Here is a 25039-nt window from a genome sequence, read left to right on the forward strand (position 1 = left end):
TTACTCGTCGCGTACGTTTATTACTGTCATTTGGCCTGCACCAATGACGATTGTGCGGCGTGCAGGTATGCAGGTATGCAGACACGTATTAAAAAGAAGAAAATTTGTTGATAATTAGTTGTTTAGTAAGTTGTAATAATTGAGAATAAGTCGTTCCTTCTTAATTTATATAAGAGAGATATATAGAACACACGCTGCTTGGTTATATTGAAACCAATGGTTCAGACACAACTCAGGGCATAGATGACAAGATCTTAGTTATGGCTCATCTTCTTATATAATAAGTTCTGATCAATTGATAGATCTTCATCTCATTACTGGGGTAAATTCTATTATTAGAATTTTCCTACTCCAATTTATAAGAATATGTGTATAGTAGTAATCACTTATTCCAACAAGATTAAACTTAAATAAAAACAGCGCTTTACCAATGACAAGTAGAATGAAAGCACTTTCTAAATACACCTCCATTCATCTATTTTTAGAGCCAAAAAACTTGAAAATATCCTGCTTTCTTTTTTTGTGGTAAATAGAGTTTACTAAATATATCATCACTATTTTTAAAAAAAATCAAAGGCTCAACTGCCAGAAACTATAATCATATTATCATCTCGCCTTTCTTCCTGGACTTCTCACAACTACTACTGCAGTTACATACCATAATAGAGCGGGAAACAAAGAATAAATAAGAGAAACAAGACTACCGCAAAAAAAAAGCTTACTCATTACTCATGACGGATTCGAAAAACGTCACTATAGCGCGCATAGCAATTTTGGCAATTTTATCACCATCATCAGAATCTGGATCGAACGAACAGACTGTCAATGAAGTCGGTTTGCTGTACTTTGGAACAATCTTCATACACTCTATTAATTCTGACTCAAATATTCCTCCAGGAGATGGGTAGTCATTTACTTTCCCATAAAATTCATCAAGAACATCCAAGTCTAGATGAACCAGTGCAGGGCTATACGACTTTTGTTGCAAGTGACGCTGCAGCTCACCAGCAAAATTAACTTTATGAGATGTTTCCCCCCATATAGACGTCATTCCAGCATCTATCACACGTTGATGTTGAACACTAGTCTGGTCACGCAACCCGCAATACAGAAAACAATCATATTTGTGGGCTTGGTATCCTGGCACAGTGGACATCATGTAAGCCCAACTCTCTCCACACAACATAGAAAGGCCCATTGCATCGAAGTATCCATTTTCATTCACTTCTGGGGAATCTAGATCATCATGCGTGTCAAAATAAACAAAAGCCAAGTCCTGGATTTTCAGTTCACATGCTAAAGCAGCACTGGACATGCAATTACCGGACAAGATCAAAGGAAATCTTTTTTTCGGAAACTATTTTAGTGACAGCCTTCGATATGCGACGCATGATTTCAACAAACTTCTCCCAAATTCTCCTTCAAACTCATCCACACGAGCTATTTCTTCAATCTTGACATCAAGCCCCAGACTTTCAAGATGTTCGACGAGACCAAGAGATAGTATTCTTTTCGGTCCATTACCTACACGATGTTCGCGTATTCCGACATGGTAGGGAGAATATACAATAGTAACCTTCTTCTGCATTGTGAATTTCAAGCGTTTTGTTGGTGTGTAGCACAGCATTTGAGGAAAAATTCTGATGTTGTAACACTTATATAAAATCCACTTTTTCTTGTATGAGAAAGCTAAGTGAATGGTTCGGCTAGCATTAGCCACAGAAAAGATTACTTCGGTAAATACCGCCGCAGATTTGTGATGAAGAAAAGTTTCTCCCCATATCATTTATACGTCATAGTTCAACAAACTACGTTCATGCTATAGGAATTGGCTCTTTATCAATTCAGATGCCATCTGCGGGCGGTATTTGCCGAGTTTATGAGTGCCTCCCCTTGATTATTTGAACCATCTATCAAACACAGTGTTCAAAGTTGATTATGAAAGCTCCAAGAGCACTGTGGAAACACGCGTGCTTTCGTATGATTCAGAAGCGACCATCTGTCACGAGGCTGATTCGCAATAGATATATATACATTCACACGACCTTGTCTTTTCGTTTGCATGATTAATCTCTTCATTTCAAGTGACAGACATTCTTCCGCTGGATGGGATACACAAAAGAAAGATCATATGAATAGAGTTTTCCTATGACGTATCCGGAAAAGTTTCAAGGTATAGCTGTAGTAGGCGATCGTGAGTGGAAGAATCCAAAAAAGATATCTTACGAACCCAAGTCTTTTTATCCTGAAGATGTGGAAATCAAAGTAGAGGCATGTGGTGTTTGTGGTAGCGACATTCATTGTGCCGCGGGACATTGGGGCCCTCGCAACGACCCATTAGTGGCTGGTCACGAAATAGTAGGGCGAATTGTCCGGATGGGCAGCAGGTGTAGCAGTCAATTGAAGGTAGACATGCGAGTTGGCATGGGTGCTATTACATTTTCCTGCTTGAAATGCAGCGGGTGCAAGAAAGGTGAGGAAAACTATTGTCCAAAAAATGCTTCTAGCTTACAATTATATGTATAACGATGGCTAGGTGTCTCAAGGCGGTTACGCCTCTCATTTTAGAGTTGACGGCCGTTTTGTTGTTCCTATCCCGGATGGCATTCCATCATATTTGGCCGCACCATTAATGTGTGGAGGTTATCACTGCATATACGCCGTTGTTGAGACACGGGTGTGCTCCTGGGGAAAAGTTGGCATTGCCGGTATTGGTGGTATAGGACATATGGGCATTACCTTTGCCAAGTTCATGGGTGCTGAAGTTTATGCATTCTCACGTCGGTCGTCAAAGAAAAAGGACGCAATGAAGATTGGAGCTGACTATTTCATAGCAACTTTAGAAGAACAAAATAACTGGGCCGAGAAACTTTTTGATACCCTAGATTTACTTCTCATTTGTATCAACTCCTTCTCTGGGATGGACTTTGACAAATTAATAAAAATCTTGAAGGAGGGTCCATTGTCACAATCGCAGAACCACCAAAAGAGGAAGTGTTGGTTCTAAAACTCTTTGGCCTGCTCAGAATATTGTTAGAGTCTATCTCTGTTGGAACTTTTCGAGAGGTCAAACAGCTACTGCAACTACTTTCTAATAACAACCTGAAAATATGGGTTGAAACGTACCCCGTCAGCGAGAAAGGTGTTGCAGCAGCTTTTGATGGAATGGATAAAGGCGAAGCTAGGTATAGGATTATCTTGGTGGACCATGAAAAAGAGTTTCCCATATAGAAGCCGTAGTCATGTGTATTCTTCTATTTGCTAACGGCAAGAAAAATACACGCATTCAAAAGAATATACATTTAGTGAATTGCATTATAGTCTTTTTCTTTTTTACTTGGCAAATCCATAGCCCCTCTTTAGTAGTGTTTGCTTTCTTCACTAATCAGCTTACTTTTATCTTTTCTTTTATATTTTCTTTTTTTCTTTCTATGTGTATTATTATATGGTTTTAAGTTACTTGCAGTATAGATTAACAAGGCGTATAGTACTATTCACAGCCCCTTCCAATATGATGTTTTATTTACATCAAACCGTTCCGTCAGTTTAATATCCTTGCTAGAAGAACCCACCAAGATTTGGTATATGCCCTCAGTGGCACACCACAGCTGCTTCTCTTCATCGAAGTACGAAATTGAGTCTTTGAGCGATAATTTCATTGTCACTTTTTTTGTTTCGTTAGGCTTTAAAAACACCTTTTGGAAACCTTTCAATTCTTTTATTGGTCTCCCGATTGTGCTCTCATTATGTGACACATAAACTTGAATAACCTCTTTGCCGGCTATTGTATCCCCTGTATTAGTCACATTAAGCGATGTTTCAAGAAGGTCTAAGGTCTCATCAATGGAAACAATCAAATCATCAAAACGAAACGTAGTATAAGACAATCCATGACCAAATGGAAAGGCAACCTGACGTCGAACTTTTTCGTAAAATCTATAACCAACGTAGATATCTTCCCCATATAAAACACGACCTGATTCCGTTTTGAAGTTTAAAAATGCAGGATTATCATGGCACATGTATGGCCAGGAAATACTTAGTTTACCGCTCGGAACGACATCTCCGTACAGAACATCGGCGATTGCATTTCCTAACTCATTCCCTCCATACCAGCACTGCAACAAAGCTTTGCATTGATCAACCCACGGAAGCTCTACTGGCATACCAGATTGGTTTACTACAATAGTGTTAGGATTAGCAGTCAAAACTGCAGAAATCAAACGGTCATTGTTCTTAGGTAATGACATATTCTCACGGTCATACCCTTCTGACTCCCATTCACCATTTAGACCAATACATAGTATGACATTGTCGTTGGTCTTTGCCAATTGGACCGCCCTTGCTATTTCTTCGTCAGCGTTCAGCTTTTTGGCAAAACCGACTTGTATCCCACCGTAGCCAAAGTCAGCAGCAACTGAAGAAGTGGGTCCTGAACCATACTCAATCCTGATGCGGTATTGGTGACCTTTCACTAAGTATTTTTCACAGGTTTCTTCACGTGTGCCTGCGCCGAAGCAGAAAGACCCTTTCGTTTGATGTGTTTTGTTGTCAATTTCTAACTTATCATCTATGTAAAAGAGAGCAGTCCCGAATACTTGCACACCAAATATGTACTCTCCATCTTCTTCAGGAGTAAAGAACCCCTCGAAATGAATGTAAAAAAAAGGCATTATAGGGTCAATATTTGGATGTGTATAGTCGAAAAGTGTAACATAGGATTGAGTAACACGATGTGTGTCGAAAGGTTCAACATCTGCAGACCTTTGATTTGCTGGATCCATGAAGTATTGTGCAATTATACCAATGTTGTCTCCTTCCGCTGGTTGACATGGGTCAACAACCATCGCTTCAATCAGCCCAGATAAAGTCTTCCTAGAGTCACAGCCAGCAGTGTATTCAACATTTCTACCAATCTTTTCACAAATTCCTTCATAAGGCGTGATGACATAATAAGGCTGTAAAGATGCTGAACCACCGCCAGAGTATGACTTCGCTTTAGCATTGGGGCCTATAACGACAACCGAGCTCTCCTTTTTCAAAGGAAGGATATCATCAACATTCTTCAGCAATACAATTGACTCGCTTGCCACTTTACGAAGGTGTTTCGACATGTGCTCAGTATTGTTAAGCGTGGTTTCGGGACCATGATCTTTTATTTGAGTCTTTTTGGAGTTCTCAGAAACATAATGAACTAACTTCAAGACATGTCTTACGCAATCATCAATATTGGATATTGTGATACCAGCTTTTGAATCAAGATTACTCTTGAGCAAATCGAGGCTTCTCCATTTACTCGGACCAGGAAATTCGATATCAAGCCCGTTCTTGATGCTATCAACGGAGTAAGTACCAAACCAGTCACTCATGACCATACCACCCCACTTCCACTCGTCCCTTAAGATATCAATTAGTAGGTTTTTACTATTTGAGCAATGAACTCCATTAACCTTGTTATATGAAGTCATTATGCATTGTGGATCAGAGTATTTAACGGCTAATTTAAATGGTTCTAGATATATCTCTCTGAGAGCCCTACATGTGACTATGGAATTAGACGACATTCTTTGATCTTCAAGATCATTGCACACAAAGTGCTTTAATGTTGCCGCAACACCCCTAGACTGTATGCCGTTAACAATACATGACGCAGCAATACCTGATAAATAAGGAACCTCGGAAAACGATTCGAATCCTCGACCGCCCAGGGGGCCTCTCTGTATGTTTATAGTGGGCCCCAAAATAACACCAGCGTTTTTCTGTATAGCCTCGTCAGCCATACGTGCTCCTACTTCCTTCAGCAGCTCTTTATCGAATGTGGAAGCAAGAGCAGTGCCATTCGGAAATGCGGCTGACGGGACTGAGTTGAAGAACTTTGTCCCTCTGATACCGTTTGGACCATCTGAAACTCTGACAGAGGGAATGTCTAAACGCTTTATAGGGGTGGTGTGCCAAAAATCCTCAGCCGCAATAAGAGAAATCTTTTCATTTGTTGTGAGCTCGGAAAGTACTTTTTCAATATCAAATGTCATCTGTGCCGGTCTTGTTTGTACATAAAGATGTATGTGCCTTCGCGGTACTATTTACTACAATATCTGTCAGGTATATTCAACAAATAGAAAAAAAGACTTGCATATTCCATAGTACTTATTTTTTCACCTTATTCACTTAGTTAATGACCGCTTGGCGCTTGTGCCATTGTTTACTGGTAGTAATTGCACTGCCAACCGATTGAAGAGTAAAGTGAATGCAATCGGTACTGAAATTATATCTTATCGCTTATTCACTTCACAAAAAGCCTCATTACTGAACCTACTGTGTAGAAAGTTAGCACAGTTGAACAGTATACGTATTGTTGTTTTGCATTAATACTCTAGTTCATAGGCAAACTCGTAAAATGTATCCGATAGTGAGCAAAATTCGACCTCTCAAACGACATAAAAAAGAATTCTGTAATTCAGCAGGAGGCCTGTAACAAGAGCTATATACTCCCACCTACTACTGTATACCAACCGTACAGGTTTTAATTTACAAGCCACATTTAGTTCATCCAATGAAATCTGATCCCCCTTAAGAAGATTTAAAAATCTCTCCTATAAATATATGAACATCATACTCTGACACTATTGTAAAATTGTTCGAGACATACGATATGAAATAAAGCTTATTGATTTATTAGTACCTTTATTCCCTTTATCTGGCTTCTATTATGTACGTCGTCTAATATCAGAGTGGAAAGAAGAGCTGAGCACGTAATGAGGAGTGTTTCCAAGCTTTTTGAAAAGTCCTCTCCACATGCCCCGGTAGCTGATGTCTATCACTCCAATTTGAAGTTTTTTCAGAAGGAGTGAAAATCTTCGTTCGTTGATAACGTTGTACAAGATCGCACTGTTGTTGTGACCCAAGACAAGGTTATAGCGCAGGAGGATTTATTAATGAATCGGCACCTGAAAAATACAGAATGAAACAATGTGGATATCGAGGACAACATGTGCAGTACTCCCTCTTTGTTAGAGTTTTCTAATAACTTGAATACCTTAATTTTGAACCGAACAAAGTAAAACTATAAATTTCGTTTAATACATAGCATGGTCGATATAGAGTTCAGTAATACACACTTGCGCCGGCGCTGATTGATCTACAAATGCCAATTAATGGGTTGCTCCCCTCTCCTCTCTCATGTATCCGGAAAAGAGGAAGAAGGAAAGATATAAAAGAAGCAAGCACACAATCACCACATGCCTATATTTATGAAGGAAAAAAAAAATGCTAACGCCGCTTAAGAGAGTTTTCGTAGAATATAAAATTCACAAATTCATTTTATGGTGGTGGGATGGATTGCTTACTCCTGTTTAGACAATGTCTTCCTTGCCAGAATATTCAGCATCAACCTCCTGCGGCGTGTCCTTGAGACCGCGACACTCTACCGTAACGTCAAAAATATTTCCAAAGTATGAGGCAATGCAGAATGAAACAATCACGAATAACATCGGTATCGCATCAAAAATATACAGGAACCACTCATTACTCATGATGTAGCCATCATAACCCTGGATAGATTCAACAATACGGACAATGGAACGTATCAAAATGAGTATGCTGCTTATTAGCAAACTCAAATTCAAAAACCACCATTTCCTGGATATCTTCCAAAAGTAGGGACATGTCTTTTGAACGCACATCGTAAATCTGATCTCCATAAGAATGAAAAATCCAAAGAAAACGACTTGGACAAATAGACCAATAATCACAATATAGGAACCTATTTTCCTTCCGCCAGAAGATGCCATCAACCCACCACCTGTTCCTTGCAGCAAAAAGCTGATAACATCACCGGTGACAAAGAATGTTGTACCATAACGAGGCGATATAGGCATGAGCGACTGGCAATCCAACAGGAATAAAACTCTTCCAAAAATCATATAGATCGTGGCTGCAAAAAATGTAGGTGCCACCAGCACAAACATGTTTTGTATAACGAAAGGCATCAATTTGTTGATATTTGTCGCACTCTTAGCCCTGCAGATGAAGCCCACGATTTCCAGAGCGCATCCAATGAAAAATGGAATATGAGCGTTGGAGGCCGACTTGATACTGTACATTTTGCTCTCTCTCTTTTTATTAGGTTCGTTCAGTTCTTCTTCGGGCACAAACGGGTTTTTAGACAATTGGGCAGCCACTTTGGAAGTGTACCATACCTGGTAGGAGAATGTTGCAGTGGCTAGTATGAATAAAATAATAAGCACTATGGCTGCACCTAAACTAGGCTTATAGTTGTAAAATGACCAATCTCTAGAAAAAGCCATGAGTAATTTGTGTAGAAGGGTTGTTCGTAATGAGCTGTAGTTTTTATGACTTCTGTCTAAATCTAAATCTCGAGCAGGTAGAAAGAAGCATTGCTTGCATACATATATATATATATATATCAAGAGGATTCAACATCTCTAAAGTGACGGATTAGAATGCCGTCCGAAAACGCGGTTAGGCCATACAATAAGTCACATGATCAAGCGAGTTCCCGCAACGTTTTCCGCTAGGCAGTTCTGATAGCAGATGGCGCAGCCACGCCCTCGTCCGCGGAAAAGCGCTTTTCGTGCACTATAAATAGCACGTGACTCGCGGAATAGTCGCTTTTTCCGCACCTAGAATCAACAATATCCTGGCAAACAATAGTCGCTGCTTCGTTGCAGATATTCACAGCCTCGCAATCACAAGCCTCCACGTTATCAGCAAAGGCTATTTTTACGCTACACTAACGTTTCTCCTCTTCCCATACTTTTTGATTACAGTTTTTTCTACTTGAAGTGAATAGGGTCCACGAGACTTTACTTCAAATTGAAGCTGAGCTAAGGTTCCCGCTTCTTTCTTTTCCTTCTTCATATTCGTCTTATTGTCGTTGCAGCCATGTCTGGAATTAAGAAGCAACGCAAAAGTTCTCGTGTGAGTCGTGCTTGTGAGAGATGTAAAAAGCGAAAGATAAAATGTGATACTTTAAAACCTTGTTTCAACTGCGTCGGCTCCCAATCAAAGTGCACTTACAAGTACCACTCCAAGGAGACCAACTTTTCGCTCTTGAAATTCAAAGATAATGTCGGCGTCGAACTGTGTAATATCAGAAATCACGTCGCAGAGCTGAAGCAACAGCAACCTTCCGAATATCCTATCCATTTGCAAAGAGTATTGAACGAGGTTTCATCTTCACTCGAAAGTTTACAGCCACATCTATATTTCAATCTAGACGCCGAAGAGGTCAGATCTTATAGAGGGACGGAATCTCTGGAAACTCAGGTTCTGGACAGTCGATGCGGCGTGTTGAACAGGTTTTTGAATTTGAAATCTTACAAGGCTAAGAACAGGCCCCCCGTTGACACTTACCATGGTCTCTATTCTCCGACATTGTTCTTCACCACCATAGGATTAGGGTGGGTTATCAAGAGATTGCTTGCATACTCGGATGATAAGGCAACAAGAGAAACTGTTTACATATTATTAAAGTACCTGGAGAGCGTCGTTAAACAAGAAGGAGAGATCAAGATGACCTCGGGCTCACCTTTCGAGTATTACGCAAGGCTGAATAAGATAGGTAGCGGCCACGAGCAAGTCCTCGCACATGTCATGTCCAAGATCTCGCCTGAATTGAGGCAAACCGTATCGAGTTGGGAAAAAGTCGACTTCAACAGAGGAACTGAGGGATTTGCGCATGTGATTTCGATCTTTAAACAGTTTAACACGACAGTTAACTCCAAGAATATGAACGCATCTTCGTTGAAAGTGTTTTTAGAACATTACGATATGATTGTTTGTTTATGCTTCGAGCAGTTCGAAAGATCTGTATTCTCGGAAATGTATAATCTAGCGAACTTGCAAGACTTGATATATCTGGTGAGGCATACGTATTGGTCGCAGGATCCCTTTACTGTGGGAAAACTTATAAGTCATATGTGTAGAAGAAGCTTGGATTTGGGACTGAATCGTTGGGAGTACTACATTGGCCATGATGAACGCACTGCAGAGAATTACAGACGGTTATGGTGGGACAGCTATTGGTGGGATGGGTGGTACGCTCTTGTTACTGGCAAACCACCTTTGATCTCGGATGAATACAGTTCATGTCTCTTTCCGAAGCAAGTGGTCGAACTCGGAGTCGATGATTCTATGGATTGTCTCTCATTGATTAACTCAGTCAAGCTTGAACCACACGACATCGATGGTTTCGTGTTGTTTGGGTATATTTCGATGGCAAAAATTATCAAGAAGGTGTTCTCAGAATTGTTATACAACAAGAGCTTTACGGACTACAGAGTGCATGCACGTCCCACGTTGATGAATTTCAAAGAAATACTAAAGGAGCTAATGAGTAAACTTGGCGATGTTTTTATGATATTCTACAGCTTGCAAAAAAAATTTTATCCGTTTCTGTCGCTACATTTGGATCTTTATGAGGTCTTTGAACTTTATGTTCACGCGAAATATGTAGAAATGTGCTGTTTCCAGGGAATTGAAAGTTTGCTTGTACGAATTCAAAGCCTTGTCCCTGGTAGTGAAAACAATGAGATTTTAGAAAAGATAAAGCAGTCAAAGAACAAATCCTTTCATGCATCCACCGATCTGTTACTGCATATCCTTGAAAAGAATGACAGTTTAATACTTCATAAGTCGGCGTGGGTTATTACAGCGACCACTTTGAATATCGTAACGTCTTTTATCCAGAATCCTTTTCTCAACTCGCTTTATTATCTTTCTCTGTTATGTGCTATAACGAAGGCTTATAATGACTTGGTCAATAATGCTTTTCCTTGTGTTGGCTCTGTGTCCTGGGTGTCCCAGAAGAAATTTAGAAATTGTGTCATCACGTTCTCCATATTAACACGTATCTGTCTTCAGACTTATATGAGTTCTCATAACATTCCAGAAGAAAGATTGCTTGAAGAGTTGAAAAAGTATGGTTTGAATTCAGCGGAAACTGCAAAGGTTCTTCTCAATATACAATCACCCTGTTTCAAAATTTTATTAGCGCATATCGATAAAACTGGTTATGTAAAGGGAATTCTAGAGGAAGTTGATAAAGATTTAACAGACCTTGTTGATCATGGCGCCAAGACGTCCCAAACCGCTAATGCTTCTGCAGTTGCTCCTGGAGATGCTGCGTCTGAAAATGAACTCTACAATATTATAGACTGCGGAACCCTTGAGAGCTTTGTTAATTCACATGTTTTGCCGGATTTCTTGGATTTATTTTGGGACGATATTGATGGATGAACTACACTTGGGAACATAGGTGCAACGCCATTCCTTCGTTAGAGCACATCCACGAACTTGCGCATTAACCAAAATGCACCGATTTCCCTTCAAGAGTCCCCTGCTCTTAACGACCCTGGAAAAAGGTTTCCGCAAGTATAGGATGATAATTAAATAATGGAGTTTTTTGCGCGTCTTCGATTCTTTCTATCTGATCTACTACGAGAATTTTTTCTCTGTTTCTGCCCTCAAGATCTATGGATAATAAGTTATAAAATTGGACATTTGAGTCCATTGATGAATTAACATAAGAATAAATCAATAATTAGTCCAGACCCTTCTCTATGAATGACGGGGTTCGATTATATTAAAAGTCTGCCAAGTCTTTATTTGTCGAATAAAAAACTTTTCCCTGCATCAAATTTTTTAATGAAGTCTTCCCTTCCCCATGCCCACAGTACAGTTCCTATGAAGTAAAGATTTGTCGCGAGAGAAGGCCAAAAGGAAACCGGTCTGTGTTATTTGATTTATCTCATGCGCATGACAATGTTATATTATTTGTCTGTTTGCACGATCGCATCTCTCATTGTATCAAGCGATTCAAAATAATATGAACAGATTTATATTAATAATATACACATGCGTATACTCAACTATCTATACCATCAAAATTACATTCATACTTCGTTCTCGTAACAGCGGTGCCCTCTATTTTGGAATGGCAGTGTAGATACCGTCCTTGGATAGAGCCTTGGAGATAGCTGGCTTTAATCTGGTAGAGTACCATGGGACACCGGTGATCATTCTGGTGACTTGGTCTGGAGCAACACCAGTCAACATGGTGGTGAAATCGCCGTAGTTGAAGACAGCTTCAGCAACTTCGACTGGGTATGTTTCGGTTGGATGAGCGGCTTGGAACAAGTAGTATTGGGCCAAGTGGGCTCTGATATCAGAGACGTAGACACCTAATTCGACCAGGTTCACTCTTTCGTCAGATGGAGATAAAGTGGTGGTGGCTGGGGCAGCGGCAACGCCGGCAGCGATAGCAGCAACACCGGCAGCAATTGAAGTTAATTTGACCATTGTATTTGTTTTGTTTTTTAGTGCTGATATAAGCCCTACTAGGAAGAAAAGAATGAAGGACTATTCATAAACATAGATGGTCAAAATAGCTCTATTTATATGAAATTCTTAGGCTACGGCTCCTTCACAAACGAGGTATCACCTGGCACCTGGCTTCTCTTTCTTCTCAAATGCCTCCATAACTCAACGTTTGCATCTTATTCACTGTCGCTATAGAGATGTGCTTGTTCTTGAACGATGTGTGCATCCTTCACAAGTTTCGTATATGGGTGTATGTTTTACGGTTCCTGTGCGTACTCGTATGTGCAGAACATACGAAAGCTAATTATATTCTCTGGTGCCTAAGAACCTTTGAAAACCCCTTTTACTTGCCTGTGATATTTCTATTCTTGGCCAAATAGTTTATTCTCTCGATTTGATTTGGACCCTCGTTCAGAAGCCTATTGTTCTAAGCCAGGTCCGGTTTTCTCTAAACGATTGCCGCGCAAAAGAGCACTGTTTCTTTTCCCCAGCTACAATGAAATAGTACTCATGTGCTGGGAGTCGCACTGGGTGAAATTCTGCGACGTTACGCACTTTCTGTAAGTTTGCACGTAAACTTATGCATTTTCATTGCGCTGAATAGCAGCTGGTATTGGAAAGACTCTGGGATACAATGAGCGATTCCTGATCAAAAGGTGGTGGAGCCCAGTTTCTAGCAGAGCTAAGACGTCTTGCGGTGGGATATTTAATATTCAGGTGCTACGTTTTAACCCTGAAGTCTTTCCTATTATTGACGAGGCGCGCCTTCACGAAGTTATTGATACTCAATCATTGGTAGCTTTCTTCTTATGTTTCAAGAAGGAAATAAATGGTATCGTGTGTGTTTCGTGCAGCTCCTAACTTTAAGTCAAACCCATGAATGGAAGAAAGTAATAACTGCCACCTGGCTTGAAAAACAAGGCATGCTTTGACGTTTTTGCAAATGCATATGGAGACCGTATCGAGTGTTTACCTACTTCTTCCGCTGAATATAGAAGAAATTGATGTAATACAGATATACATGATTTATCGACATTGAGCTCACTTTCTCCTGAAACAGAACCCGTATTCGATGAACACCACTGATGATGTTGGTTAAGCTATTAGGTACGGTGAATAGGCGAGCCACAGCGGTCAAGTTCAGGGAAGGCTACGGCTGTTGACTTTATGCGAAACTTCGAGATAATGAGGATGGTACAATAATGTGCAAACTTTTTTTTTATCCAGAGTACTTGGAATACAGATCACTACAGGCCACTGTGACTTCAAGAACCAGTATTGGTAGTGGCGGTTGAGACGAAACAACCGCAAAAAGTAGTGCCCTGTGGATAGACTCTACTGATTATATATTTCTATTTTATTGGCTTTTCTTCCATCTTGTCTTTTGTTGCGAAGGTTTTTGTGAATGAAAAGGAAAATGATACTGCACTAGGTTTTTATCTTGCAGGATTACCATCCAAGGCCAAAATCAACTTCACTACAACGAGTCTTATAGTAATGGTTTACAGCATTTTTTTTTGTATTTTTCATCGATTTCTAGAGCAGTTTTACATGTACGATCGAAATCTTAAAAGGAAGGCTTTTTAGTCGTATATGAAATTCTCTACTACAATTATGTACCTTGTCAAGAGTCGACAACATGGCTTTGAGTTGCCAGAATATATGGTTATGTGCTAAAAAATTCATAGACAGTTCCCAAATATCTAGATAATGTATCTGTTAGATAATAACACTCTTCAAATGCGGGATTTCCAGCCTTTCCAATGTACCGTTTCTCTCTCCCCCTATCGATTGTTTAATTGGCCTGTTAAAGACAGGCCTTCGGGTTACGGCTGAATGTTCTTACATTGCGGTACATACCTGTAAAACGCATTTCAGCTTCAAAGACATAATATGGCACGACGACATACGTGTGGACCTTACTGCACCAGCATTGACCTATCTAAAGTCCATCTGGTCATTGTAGTAAACACACACCTTTTTCTTCACTCATGAAAATACAAACTCTCACAACTTCAGATAGGCCATTGCGTACGTATGGATGTGAAAATAACACCACCAGATCAGAAAGAAAAAAGATATTTAATGGACATCTTCCTGTATCATGACTTTCAGTTGTTATCATGTACGTACACCAAGCTCAAGAAGGCCAATCAATCTAGGAAATGCTGGAATCGCATCACGAATTTCTACCGCTCAGGAATTCTTATCAAGATAACACGGAATTGAGGACTGTGATTTCTTGATAACAATATTTTCACGATGTCGAGTATTGTACTCATATTTTGTATGTGATAGGCGGATCATACAATTGAAGAGTGGATTTCTTCACGATATCAGCGAAGCCGTTCTGCCGCCTGTTTTTTCCATGAATTCCCTACGGGAAAATAAAGGACTCTATGATAAGGTAATGAAACTTGCTATTAGCGCAACCACCTTAATCCTCTTGCCTTTGGGTTCGTGTAATACTATTTCCATAAAACAAAAACTGAGAGTACTTTCATTGCTATTTTCGTTCGAGAACGTGACTAAAAAACTGGAAATTGCCTTAACCTAAAATCAAGTTCTACTCAAATGGGTAATTGAATAGGATGTTCACAAAGTACTTGCCAAACCTGGTCAATTTCTGCAACGATACGCTTTATCTCAATATTTCCTATCGTAAACTGCTATACAAATGTGATAAGCTTCTCATTGGTCATCATGAGGAAAGCATATGACATTAAATTTAGATATATATATGGTTGGCGTGTCGCATCGTCATCGTCTTCCTGGGGATGAGAATATAACTCAAAATAACAGACCACGGGAGAGTTATGAGGATCAGAAACGCTTTGCTATTAGGATTATCGTGGGCATCTGTTGAAGCCTCGCCAATTGATAAACTATGGAAACGGTTTTTAGCCAATGCACCTGCCGAAACGCAAATGGTGAATACAACCACTTTTGTCTACCCTCAAACACAGTCAACGGAACTATTTCCGATGGGTACATGCAAAGGTATTACGCTAGAAGACGCTACTATAGACCAACTACAGGGTTACTTTGATAAAGGTGTCTTGACATCCGAGGATGTTATCCATTGTTACCTAGACCGCTACTTCCAGCTTAATTCGTATGTTAATGGTATAATGCAGATCAATCCGGACGCTATTTCAATTGCTCAGGAAAGAGACCGTGAACGTGCAGCGGGGATTGTTAGAAGTCCATTGCACGGGATTCCATTTCTAGTCAAGGACAATTTCGCTACAAAGGACAAAATGGATACTACGTGCGGTTCATGGATGCTCCTGGGCTCAGTAGTACCACGAGATGCTCATGTTGTATCTAAATTGAGAGATGCTGGTGCCGTATTGTTTGGTCACTCCACGTTGAGCGAATGGGCAGACATGAGATCATCCGACTACTCTGAGGGCTACTCTGCCAGAGGTGACCAAGCACGCTGTCCTTTCAACCTTACTACCAATCCAGGTGGCAGTTCTTCTGGAAGTGCCAGCTCTGTAGCGGCCAACATGATAATGTTTTCACTGGGAACCGAAACTGACGGTAGCATTATCGACCCGGCTATGAGAAACGGTATCGTTGGTTTCAAACCAACCGTTGGTTTAACTTCGAGGTCTGGTGTAATTCCAGAATCAGAACATCAGGATACCACTGGGCCCATGGCTAGGACTGTGCGCGATGCAGTATATGCTTTCCAATACATGTGGGGTGTCGATGAAAGAGATGTGTATACTCTGAACCAAACCGGCAATGTTCCAGGGGACGGTGATTATATGAAATATCTGACCGACAAAAGTGCTCTGAAGGGTGCTAGGTTTGGCTTGCCATGGAAAAAGCTATGGTCGCATGCCAAAACTGACGAGATTCCTAGACTTTTAGAAGTGATCAAAACAATTGAAGATGCGGGAGCCACGGTATACAATAATACAGATTTTGGAAATCTGGACGTGATTTCCGACAATGGCTGGAACTGGGATCTCGGATCAGCAAATGAGAGTGAATTTACAGTAGTAAAAGTTGACTTCTACAATAACATCAAGTCTTACTTGAGCGAACTGGAAAACACCAATATACGCTCTCTAGAAGATATTGTTGAATATAATTACAAGTTCACTGGTAGCGAAGGTGGATACAATAATACACATCCAGCCTTCTCATCTGGTCAGGATTCCTTCTTGGACTCTCTCACCTGGGGAGGTATCAAGAATGAGACGTACTGGCAGGCTGTTGAATTTGTTCAAAGAACTTCCAGGGATGAGGGCATCGACCATGCGCTGAACTACACGGATCCCACTACTGGCGAAAATTTCAAGCTGGATGGTCTTTTGGTTCCAAGTGGTCTGTCAATTACCTACCAGCAAGCCGCTAAAGCCGGTTATCCAATGATTACGTTACCAATCGGTGTGAAAAAGGCCAATGGCAGACCTTTTGGCCTTGGTATAATGCAATCAGCTTGGCAAGAACCTCAGTTGATCAAATACGGATCTGCTATCGAGGACTTATTAAATTACAAATGCAAGCCACAGTACTATGAATATGTGGCGAAGAACGTCCCGGTTGTATGAGAGTAGGACCAAACAAATTCTAGTTTCAAAATTTCCATTATACCCTTATTTCTTTTGTTCGTTCGCTGTCTTCACCAATTCTTGGCTAAAGTGTTTTTATTCACCATATTTTTTTCTCACAGCTATTGTACCGTATCTGGTCTTTTTTTCAGTGCAGATGGATATAATGTGCGCTCTAACCGCAACACTACATATATATCTAGATGTGCTAAAGTGTATGTATTATTTTTTGTATTTTTACTTTTATTTTGCCCACGTCAGCACTCTTCAACGCCGGCAATAAAACGGTACCACATTATCTTAAGGACACCCTTATAATAGACGCATAACACACACCCTTACATTGTTCTGCGGTTCCTGTGACACACATCCATTTCGTTCTAACTGAATTCCAACCATTTGATCACTCGTCCTATTCAGCTCCTACAGCATGCTGCGGCAGCATTTAATGGACGCGACGAGTTGTAAAACTATCTCATTTCCATATTGATAATGTCTTTACAATTTTCTCACTTTTCGTTTATTGTACGTTCCCAAAGTTTATATGAAGACAACTGAGGACAGGTTTCGGACCCTCTTGACAAGGTTTCACAAGGGCTGTTCCCAGGATTTATAACAATAACCACAACTCAGTCCTGTATCTACATCGCCATAAAATTAGTAGGAGCCATTATTACATGATCCTCATATATTCAAAGACAACTTCAAGTGAGGTCTTCCACTTTCTTACGCCTTCACAAAGACATTCTGCATACATACACCAGGCTGTGCTATGAGTGAACGCTAGTAGGGCAGGAGGTTGATCTGCAAAGACCGACACCTCTGACGCAACTGCAAGAGTTTCTATGAACTTCTCGTCCATTTCTTTTATGGTGTATCAATGATAACAATAATAATATAGGATTATCTACGAACTCATCTACACATGATTAAATATTAGCCTGACCAACTTCAAATAAAACTAAACTCGCTTGCATACCATATGTCAAGGCCTCAGCGTTTTTTTCTCTCCTTCTCTCATGTCAAACAAAATTATTCATTTTTTGGATCAAGAGTTCAAAAAGTCATAATGCATAGCAAAACAAGAAATCAAACGTATTCTCCGTTATACTATGTGAGAACCAGGCATCGGATATGCGATCAAAGGAACGTAGGAACTATCCTTATTAGCAATTGAGCAGTATAAGGAATACCAGCCGCAACAGCTGCTCAATATACCAAAGTATCCTCCTGCCATGGATACATTGACGCTTTGTGTGAAAGAGCCGATACACAACATCAAAAACGTCAAGTCTAGGAAAAGCAACAATAGAAATATGCCCCAAGTACTCTTCATGGAGCACACCATGACCAAGAAATTGAATACGGTCCATCCGGCAAGGTAAAATCCCAGTACATTTTGCAGCGCCTGAGGATCATCTGCATATGCTTTAGCCACGCCGAATTGCTCGAGGTTGAGGCAGCCCCAGCTAATCCAAAATCCCCCAAATGAGCCAAAGACCGTCATACAAAATGTATCTCCGACACAGAAGGAGAGAAGACCTGAAAGCAGAACAACAGCACCACCAAAAATAAAAGACGCATTCAACAGGTACAGATTAGTGACCCCGCGCACCCTTGCATTTACCAAACCTAAAGTTAGGCACATGAACGAGAAAGAGGCCAATCCGAGTGGAAGTGGATTGGCGAAACCAGGCTGTCTTGGTTGCTCTTCGTGCATATTGCGGCCTGAGTCTTCCCTGAAGGTGTTTGCGAAATCGCTTTTCTTGAAAGCCTGGTCACCTATCAGGATATAATCACCAACAGACTCAAAGTGCTTGCAGTTAGGCACTTTTTCATCTCTACTCGAGTCCTGTGGGGATGTTCTCGCTTGTTGCATTTGTGTTGTTTCTCTCATACTGCCTTGGAATGAGGATATTGAAGACATAAGTTCTACTTTAGAGGTTTGCTATTTTTCTTACTTATTCAAGATCTGCTTTTGACAGCCAGCATGCTAAAGCTTTATTTCAAGAGGCAAATTCTTTACCTTTTATAAGTGCTTACTTCGCCATTCTTCCCCGTGAACCGACTCAGCTAAAACCAAAATTTTGTTGATGCCGATCACATTACGTACAATAGAGTGTGTTCCTTCCAAATCACCTATACCCCACCCCTTTGTATTTTCTTTCACAGTTGGCCTCTCAGAAAGAAGAATGAGAAGAAAGGAAACAAAAATAAGATAAAGGAAAAAGAAAGAAAAAGAATAATTAGTCATGCCATCTGGTTGTGGGGGCGGGGTAAAGTTTAATCTAAAACTCAGATTAAATCTATTACTCTTTACCCATCATAACGATGTATCTTTTTTTAAGCTTCATAGTGGTAATGGGATACTTTTATGTCGTGCTTGTTTCGAGGCGGGAGTGCCTGAAGGAAAATTCATCCAACAACTCTTCCCCGTTTAGTTCTTCGAACTTTTCTATGTCTGTATACAAGAGAAAAAGAAAAGCTCTGGAAGGGAGTGAATAACTGCGTATCGTTCCGCGGAAGACTGCATCTTATGGCCAGAATAATAGGATAGCAAGGCTTGGTATTTCGTCCTACACCTCCTTTCAGAAACAGTGCTGTACTTTTAGAGGCCACACCTGTCAAGTATTCAAGTTCAGAAACAATGTACTTTCTTGGTATCGTTACAATTGACAAAAACATACAAACAATTATGTTATGTAATTCTAGGTATAAATTTCGTTAGTTCATCATTTTGGTATTATGTTCTTGCTGATTCAGAGCGCTAAAAACTTTATACATTGATAGATCAAATATCTATCTTCGCAAACTAGCAATCTTTCTATTTATGAGTATATGCACTAACGTCTGTGCAGATTCAAAACAATAGTAAAGTCACTCACGGAAGAAGAAAGAAAAAAAGTCGTCTGTTGGCTTATACTTTCATACCTCTTGACGATGAGAACCTGGTGAAGAAATCAAAATTTCATTCGATGATGGCAATTACATCCTTGACTACGTCCCATCATGAATGACGGTGTAAGTACGAACCTTTGCAGTCTCTTCAAAACAGAAATCTATATATTATCAAGGGCCTAACATTGATTTTGCCCAAAGAAACCAACCTCACCCCTCGATACAATCTTCAAACAAGTAACAGATGCATTCCAGCAATTTCATTTTCTTACCACTCAATTCAGTAATTAAGATTCTGGTGTACTTTCTGCCATCTTGTACTTGTTGGCAAACGCATCAATGAAAATGACGTGATAGGCACCAAACGCGCGCGCGCGACTATATCAACCAATACTCCTTCAGGTCCCACACCACTGGAGCCTCTGATATGTATTTTCCAGTACATCTGCTTCTGTAGTAATGGACGTCGAATCACAGATTATAGTGGCATCGATGGCTAACTTGACATAATAGTGGTCGGTAATCGTAGAAACCGCTCTTTGCTCGATGGCAATGTCGCATGCTTTCCTCAAAATAAAAGCAGAACTACTAGTTTCAGACACAGTTTTTCTTGGGTACAACCATAACATTAAATACCTCGGAACATTTTTCTTCTTTATACGCCAAGTTTTGTTGCACAACAGGAAAATCAGAGAAACTCAGCTGGTAGTGATAGGATGAGTGCACACGAACGACGTGTGACCGGAGATAGGCAAAGCATCGTAGTGCCTTTGAATGCCAAAGAAGAGAAAGTATTGGAACTTTCAATTAATACAGCAACTCGGGAACGAGTTTTGTTCAATATTTCCACCCCAACAAAGCCCGATGAATGCTGAACTTATGCCTAGCTAGCCTACTAATAATTAACCCCGAGAACCTTGCTCTCTATACCTGTACGTACATAAAGTTTAAGCTTCCTGCAGTCTACCCTTGAAAATAAGGGGTTGCGGGGTAGTGCAGCGTGGGTAGAAATTGGTGCCTGTTCGTGCCTTATTGGTTTTTGCCTTTGTGCCTGAGTCGCTTTACCCCGCGTTGCGTACATAATCACTCTCTCCTTGGCGTGGGTCAGAAACTGCTGTAGAACAACCTGAACTAGTTCATTTTGCATAAACTTTCTTTTTATTTTTAACTCGCCACCTTTGGTTGCACTACACACCATTATAGTACGTCATTACATGATTTTTTTCACGCAGCTCCAAGCATTAAAGTTGTAGTACTAGCTGTGAGCAATAGGGTACATAGATCCATCGTATCTTATGGAAATTGGAAAAAACTTCATACACTGTAATGTTAGCCAACTGTAATCGAGAAGCATCATATTCCAGGGGAAAAGATGTGGGGGGATTGATGCCTCAAAGTCTTAGACATCATTCCGTTTTACGTATAAATAGCTAATAGTAACTGTCCAACTGTTCACATTTATTCCTCTCTTCAATTTTCAACACATAATAACAATAACAACACAACAACAACAAAAAAGAAAAAAAAGAAGAAAAGTAACAACTTCAAAAATGACAAAGTCCAATGAAACAACAGCTACCAGCTTGAATGCAAAAACTCTCAAGAGTTTTCAATCCACCCTTCCAATACCAACTTACCCCAGAGAAGGCGTTAAACAGGGTATTGTTCATCTGGGTGTTGGTGCATTCCATCGTTCCCACTTGGCCGTTTTCATGAACCGTTTGATGCAGGATCACAGCTTGAAGGACTGGTCCATATGTGGTGTTGGCTTAATGAAGGCAGATGCCCTTATGCGCGATGCTATGAAAGCCCAAGATTGTCTATACACAGTTGTAGAGCGCGGTATCAAGGAAACCAACGCTTACATTGTCGGTTCCATCACCGCATACATGTACGCACCCGATGATCCAAGGGCTGTCATCGAAAAAATGGCCAACCCAGATACACATATTGTTTCTCTAACCGTTACCGAGAACGGTTATTACCATAGTGAAGCAACAAACTCGTTAATGACCGATGCTCCGGAAATTGTCAACGATTTGAATCATCCAGAGAATCCTGCCACTCTCTACGGTTACCTATATGAGGCTCTATTGCTGCGTTACAAGAAAGGCCTCACTCCCTTCACCATTATGTCCTGTGACAACATGCCTCAGAACGGTATCACAGTCAAGGCTATGCTTGTTGCGTTTGCCAAGTTAAAGAAGGATGAGAAGTTCGCTGCCTGGATCGAAGAGAAGGTTACTTCTCCTAACTGTATGGTTGATCGTGTCACACCACGTTGCACTGACAAGGAGCGCAAGTACGTCACTGATACTTGGGGAATTAAGGACCAATGTCCCGTTGTTGCAGAGCCTTTCATCCAATGGGTTCTTGAAGACAACTTTTCTGACGGCCGTCCTCCTTGGGAACTTGTCGGTGTTCAAGTTGTCAAGGATGTCGATTCCTATGAACTGATGAAACTGCGTCTGCTTAACGGTGGGCACTCGGCCATGGGATACCTTGGATACTTGGCCGGTTACACCTATATACACGAGGTCGTCAACGACCCAACCATCAACAAGTACATCCGTGTTTTGATGCGTGAGGAAGTCATCCCATTGTTACCTAAGGTGCCAGGCGTGGATTTCGAGGAATACACTGCGTCTGTGTTGGAGAGATTCTCCAATCCAGCAATTCAGGACACCGTTGCACGTATCTGTTTGATGGGCTCAGGTAAGATGCCCAAGTACGTTTTACCTTCGATCTACGAGCAGTTGCGCAAGCCTAACGGCAAGTATAAGTTGTTGGCAGTGTGTGTGGCTGGATGGTTCCGTTATTTGACCGGTGTCGACATGAACGGCAAACCATTCGAAATTGAGGACCCCATGGCAGATACCTTGAAGGCTGCTGCTGTAAAGGGTGGTAAGGATCCTCACGAGCTACTTAACATCGAGGTCCTTTTCAGCCCTGAGATTCGTGATAACAAGGACTTTGTTGCGCAATTGACTCACTCGCTAGAAGTTGTCTATGATAAAGGTCCACTTGCTGCTGTGAATGAAGTTCTAGACCAGGTGTAATTTAGAAAGCGATTTGCCTGCCTGGATAGTAATGACCAGATATCTGGGATAGATTATGTATTTTTGTACTTTTTTTTATATTGTGTTATTCAGCAAACTATTGTGTTATATATTTGTGGGTTAACTCTCGAAGATCTTGAATAAGTACCTAATAACACTCATATTGTATTAGTCATCCCCATCAGCGGCGACATTCACCCCACAAACATTAAGCTTTCTCCTTTCGCTTTGTAGAAAAAAGGAAACGATCAGACTTGATAATGTTCTGAATAAACTGCTCCTCCGGTACTAAGCACATACCAGTGTGCATGCGTATCAATTTTCATAGCTTCGAAAGTCGTGTTAAATTAAAATTACATATTTATATGTCAAGCATAATAGTCAATGCCGCCTACAATGACAAACATACGGTTTCAACGATCAACTAGAACCCTTTGAAAACTTCAAAAATTTCTTCCAATCTTTATCCTGAGTCTCAGTCTCTTCTGAATGGACTCCTCTCCTTGATGGTGGAACCCAAGATGTGGATTTCCATGGCTTCACACCTTCTTCGTACAGTAATTGGATTTCTTCCAAAGATAAACCGATTGTTTCTGGTAAAAAGAAGAATATGTACAAAAACATGGCAACCAAACATCCAACAAACACATAACCATAGTAGAAATGTATCGAGCCGGTAATGAATGGTGTGAAGAAACCGATCAAGAATTGCCATAGCCAGTTGAATGCAGTTGAAATGGACATAGCTCTGGACTTGACCTTCGAAGGGAACGACTCAGCAACCACGATATAAGCGACTGGTGCCCATGTTGTTGCGAAGCAGAATATATAAAAGCAGGTGAACACAATCATAGCATTACCTGCACCTTTCGAAGAGGGACCATCCTGGCCGTGGGGGTAAAGACATTTCACCCCGATACTAGCAAATATAACCATACAAGCCATCATTCCAGCTGCACCGAACAATAGACATTTACGACGACCGATCTTGTCGACGACCATAACAGCGATGATAGTGGAGAAGAAATTCACGGTACCCAAAACGATTGAGGTCTCAAAACCGTCAGTAAGCCCGACAGATTTGAAGATGGTAGTTCCGTAGAAGAAAAAGTAGTTTTCACCGGTAAGTTGCAAAAAGGTTTGCACTAGGATCCCTGTAATCAAACGTTGAAGCACCTTTGTTTTAATTGAGAAAAGTTCCTTCCATGATGCTTCTCCTAGTTCCTTTTGGGCGAGCACCCCGACGTTGATTTCTTCAACCTGTCTCTGTACCCATGGATCCTCTGGTGAAACCTTGTTAATCTTTGCAATCGAAATACATGCATCCTCATGTCTTTCACACTCGATCAAATACCTGGGTGATTCTGGGACCAATAGCATACCAATGATGATAATCAGGGCCCACAAAAAGCAAAGCCCAAGAGGCACTCTCCATTGTGCAGTGTTGTCATATTTCCTTGTCCCATAAACGCTACAATAACCTAAGAAAATACCAAAGGTCATGTTCAGTTGGTACAATGAAATAAGCCCACCTCTCAAGTCCTTGGGTGCTATTTCCGACAAAAGCATTGGACACAACACCGAACAACCACCAGCACCGAGACCGTAAATGATCTTACCGACAAAGTATTGGTACCATTTACGGTTTGAACTGATCTGAATAATGGCACCAACCATATATACCAATACCACAATCACAATTGCTAGCCTTCTGCCTAACTTATCGGCAAAACGGGCGAAAGAGACACCCCCTATAGCACATCCGACACTAAACATGGCGACCAAAAGACCCATACGAACATTGCTTAAGTAGTACTCTCCAGTACTGTGCTTGTAGGATCCAAAGTTCATTTTGAAGTTGTCCATGTTGATGAAACCTGCTGTAATACCACTATCCCAACCAGGTAGGAAACCTCCAAAGGATATAGGATAACAGAGTAAATAGATGACGAGGTAACCTAGAAGGCCCCTCTTTGGAGGCTCTATCGTATCCCCATTTAAAATTTCATTATCATCAAACTCATCAGAGCAGTCTTTTTCTGCAGGTGGTGCGACATAAACATCAGTGTTAGTAGCATTTTGGATATCTGCGTCACTTCCGCGAGAAGATTGCACGGTAGACATCTTTTTGTTTTTATTATGTTTTTTTTTTTTGCTTTGGGATACTAAATC

At 40.7% G+C, this 25039-nt stretch overlaps 9 protein-coding genes across 9 annotated transcripts; 3 read left to right on the plus strand and 6 right to left on the minus strand.

The window, feature by feature from the left end:
- Positions 1-718: 718 nt before the first annotated feature.
- SMKI12G0070 (arginase family protein) lies at positions 719-1315 on the minus strand (the record flags this gene model as incomplete). The annotated part of the gene is made up of 1 exon (XM_056224033.1): positions 719-1315. The coding sequence occupies one exon, from the start codon at positions 1313-1315 to the stop codon at positions 719-721; it is 597 nt and encodes a 198-aa protein (XP_056077991.1).
- A 2179-nt stretch (positions 1316-3494) lies between these two features.
- Positions 3495-6032, minus strand: SMKI12G0080 (beta-glucosidase H; the record flags this gene model as incomplete). Its single annotated transcript, XM_056224034.1, has 1 exon — positions 3495-6032. The coding sequence occupies one exon, from the start codon at positions 6030-6032 to the stop codon at positions 3495-3497; it is 2538 nt and encodes an 845-aa protein (XP_056077992.1).
- A 1320-nt stretch (positions 6033-7352) lies between these two features.
- On the minus strand, positions 7353-8306 carry SMKI12G0090 (RTA1 domain-containing protein; the record flags this gene model as incomplete). Its single annotated transcript, XM_056224035.1, has 1 exon — positions 7353-8306. The coding sequence occupies one exon, from the start codon at positions 8304-8306 to the stop codon at positions 7353-7355; it is 954 nt and encodes a 317-aa protein (XP_056077993.1).
- A 598-nt stretch (positions 8307-8904) lies between these two features.
- SMKI12G0100 (Zn(II)2Cys6 transcription factor) lies at positions 8905-11259 on the plus strand (the record flags this gene model as incomplete). The annotated part of the gene is made up of 1 exon (XM_056224036.1): positions 8905-11259. One exon carries the CDS (start codon positions 8905-8907, stop codon positions 11257-11259), a length of 2355 nt encoding a protein of 784 aa, XP_056077994.1.
- Positions 11260-11946: 687 nt separating this feature from the next.
- SMKI12G0110 (SRP1/TIP1 family protein) lies at positions 11947-12321 on the minus strand (the record flags this gene model as incomplete). The annotated part of the gene is made up of 1 exon (XM_056224037.1): positions 11947-12321. One exon carries the CDS (start codon positions 12319-12321, stop codon positions 11947-11949), a length of 375 nt encoding a protein of 124 aa, XP_056077995.1.
- A 2837-nt stretch (positions 12322-15158) lies between these two features.
- Positions 15159-16910, plus strand: SMKI12G0120 (uncharacterized protein; the record flags this gene model as incomplete). The annotated part of the gene is made up of 1 exon (XM_056224038.1): positions 15159-16910. The coding sequence occupies one exon, from the start codon at positions 15159-15161 to the stop codon at positions 16908-16910; it is 1752 nt and encodes a 583-aa protein (XP_056077996.1).
- Positions 16911-18015: 1105 nt separating this feature from the next.
- On the minus strand, positions 18016-18837 carry SMKI12G0130 (acetate uptake transporter family protein; the record flags this gene model as incomplete). Its single annotated transcript, XM_056224039.1, has 1 exon — positions 18016-18837. One exon carries the CDS (start codon positions 18835-18837, stop codon positions 18016-18018), a length of 822 nt encoding a protein of 273 aa, XP_056077997.1.
- Positions 18838-21358: 2521 nt separating this feature from the next.
- On the plus strand, positions 21359-22867 carry SMKI12G0140 (mannitol dehydrogenase family protein; the record flags this gene model as incomplete). The annotated part of the gene is made up of 1 exon (XM_056224040.1): positions 21359-22867. One exon carries the CDS (start codon positions 21359-21361, stop codon positions 22865-22867), a length of 1509 nt encoding a protein of 502 aa, XP_056077998.1.
- Positions 22868-23287: 420 nt separating this feature from the next.
- SMKI12G0150 (sugar porter family MFS transporter) lies at positions 23288-24991 on the minus strand (the record flags this gene model as incomplete). The annotated part of the gene is made up of 1 exon (XM_056224041.1): positions 23288-24991. One exon carries the CDS (start codon positions 24989-24991, stop codon positions 23288-23290), a length of 1704 nt encoding a protein of 567 aa, XP_056077999.1.
- Between the last annotated feature and the right edge of the window lie 48 nt (positions 24992-25039).

The sequence above is a fragment of the Saccharomyces mikatae genome (assembly GCF_947241705.1).
Source record: "Saccharomyces mikatae IFO 1815 strain IFO1815 genome assembly, chromosome: 12".
NCBI lineage: Eukaryota > Fungi > Ascomycota > Saccharomycetes > Saccharomycetales > Saccharomycetaceae > Saccharomyces > Saccharomyces mikatae.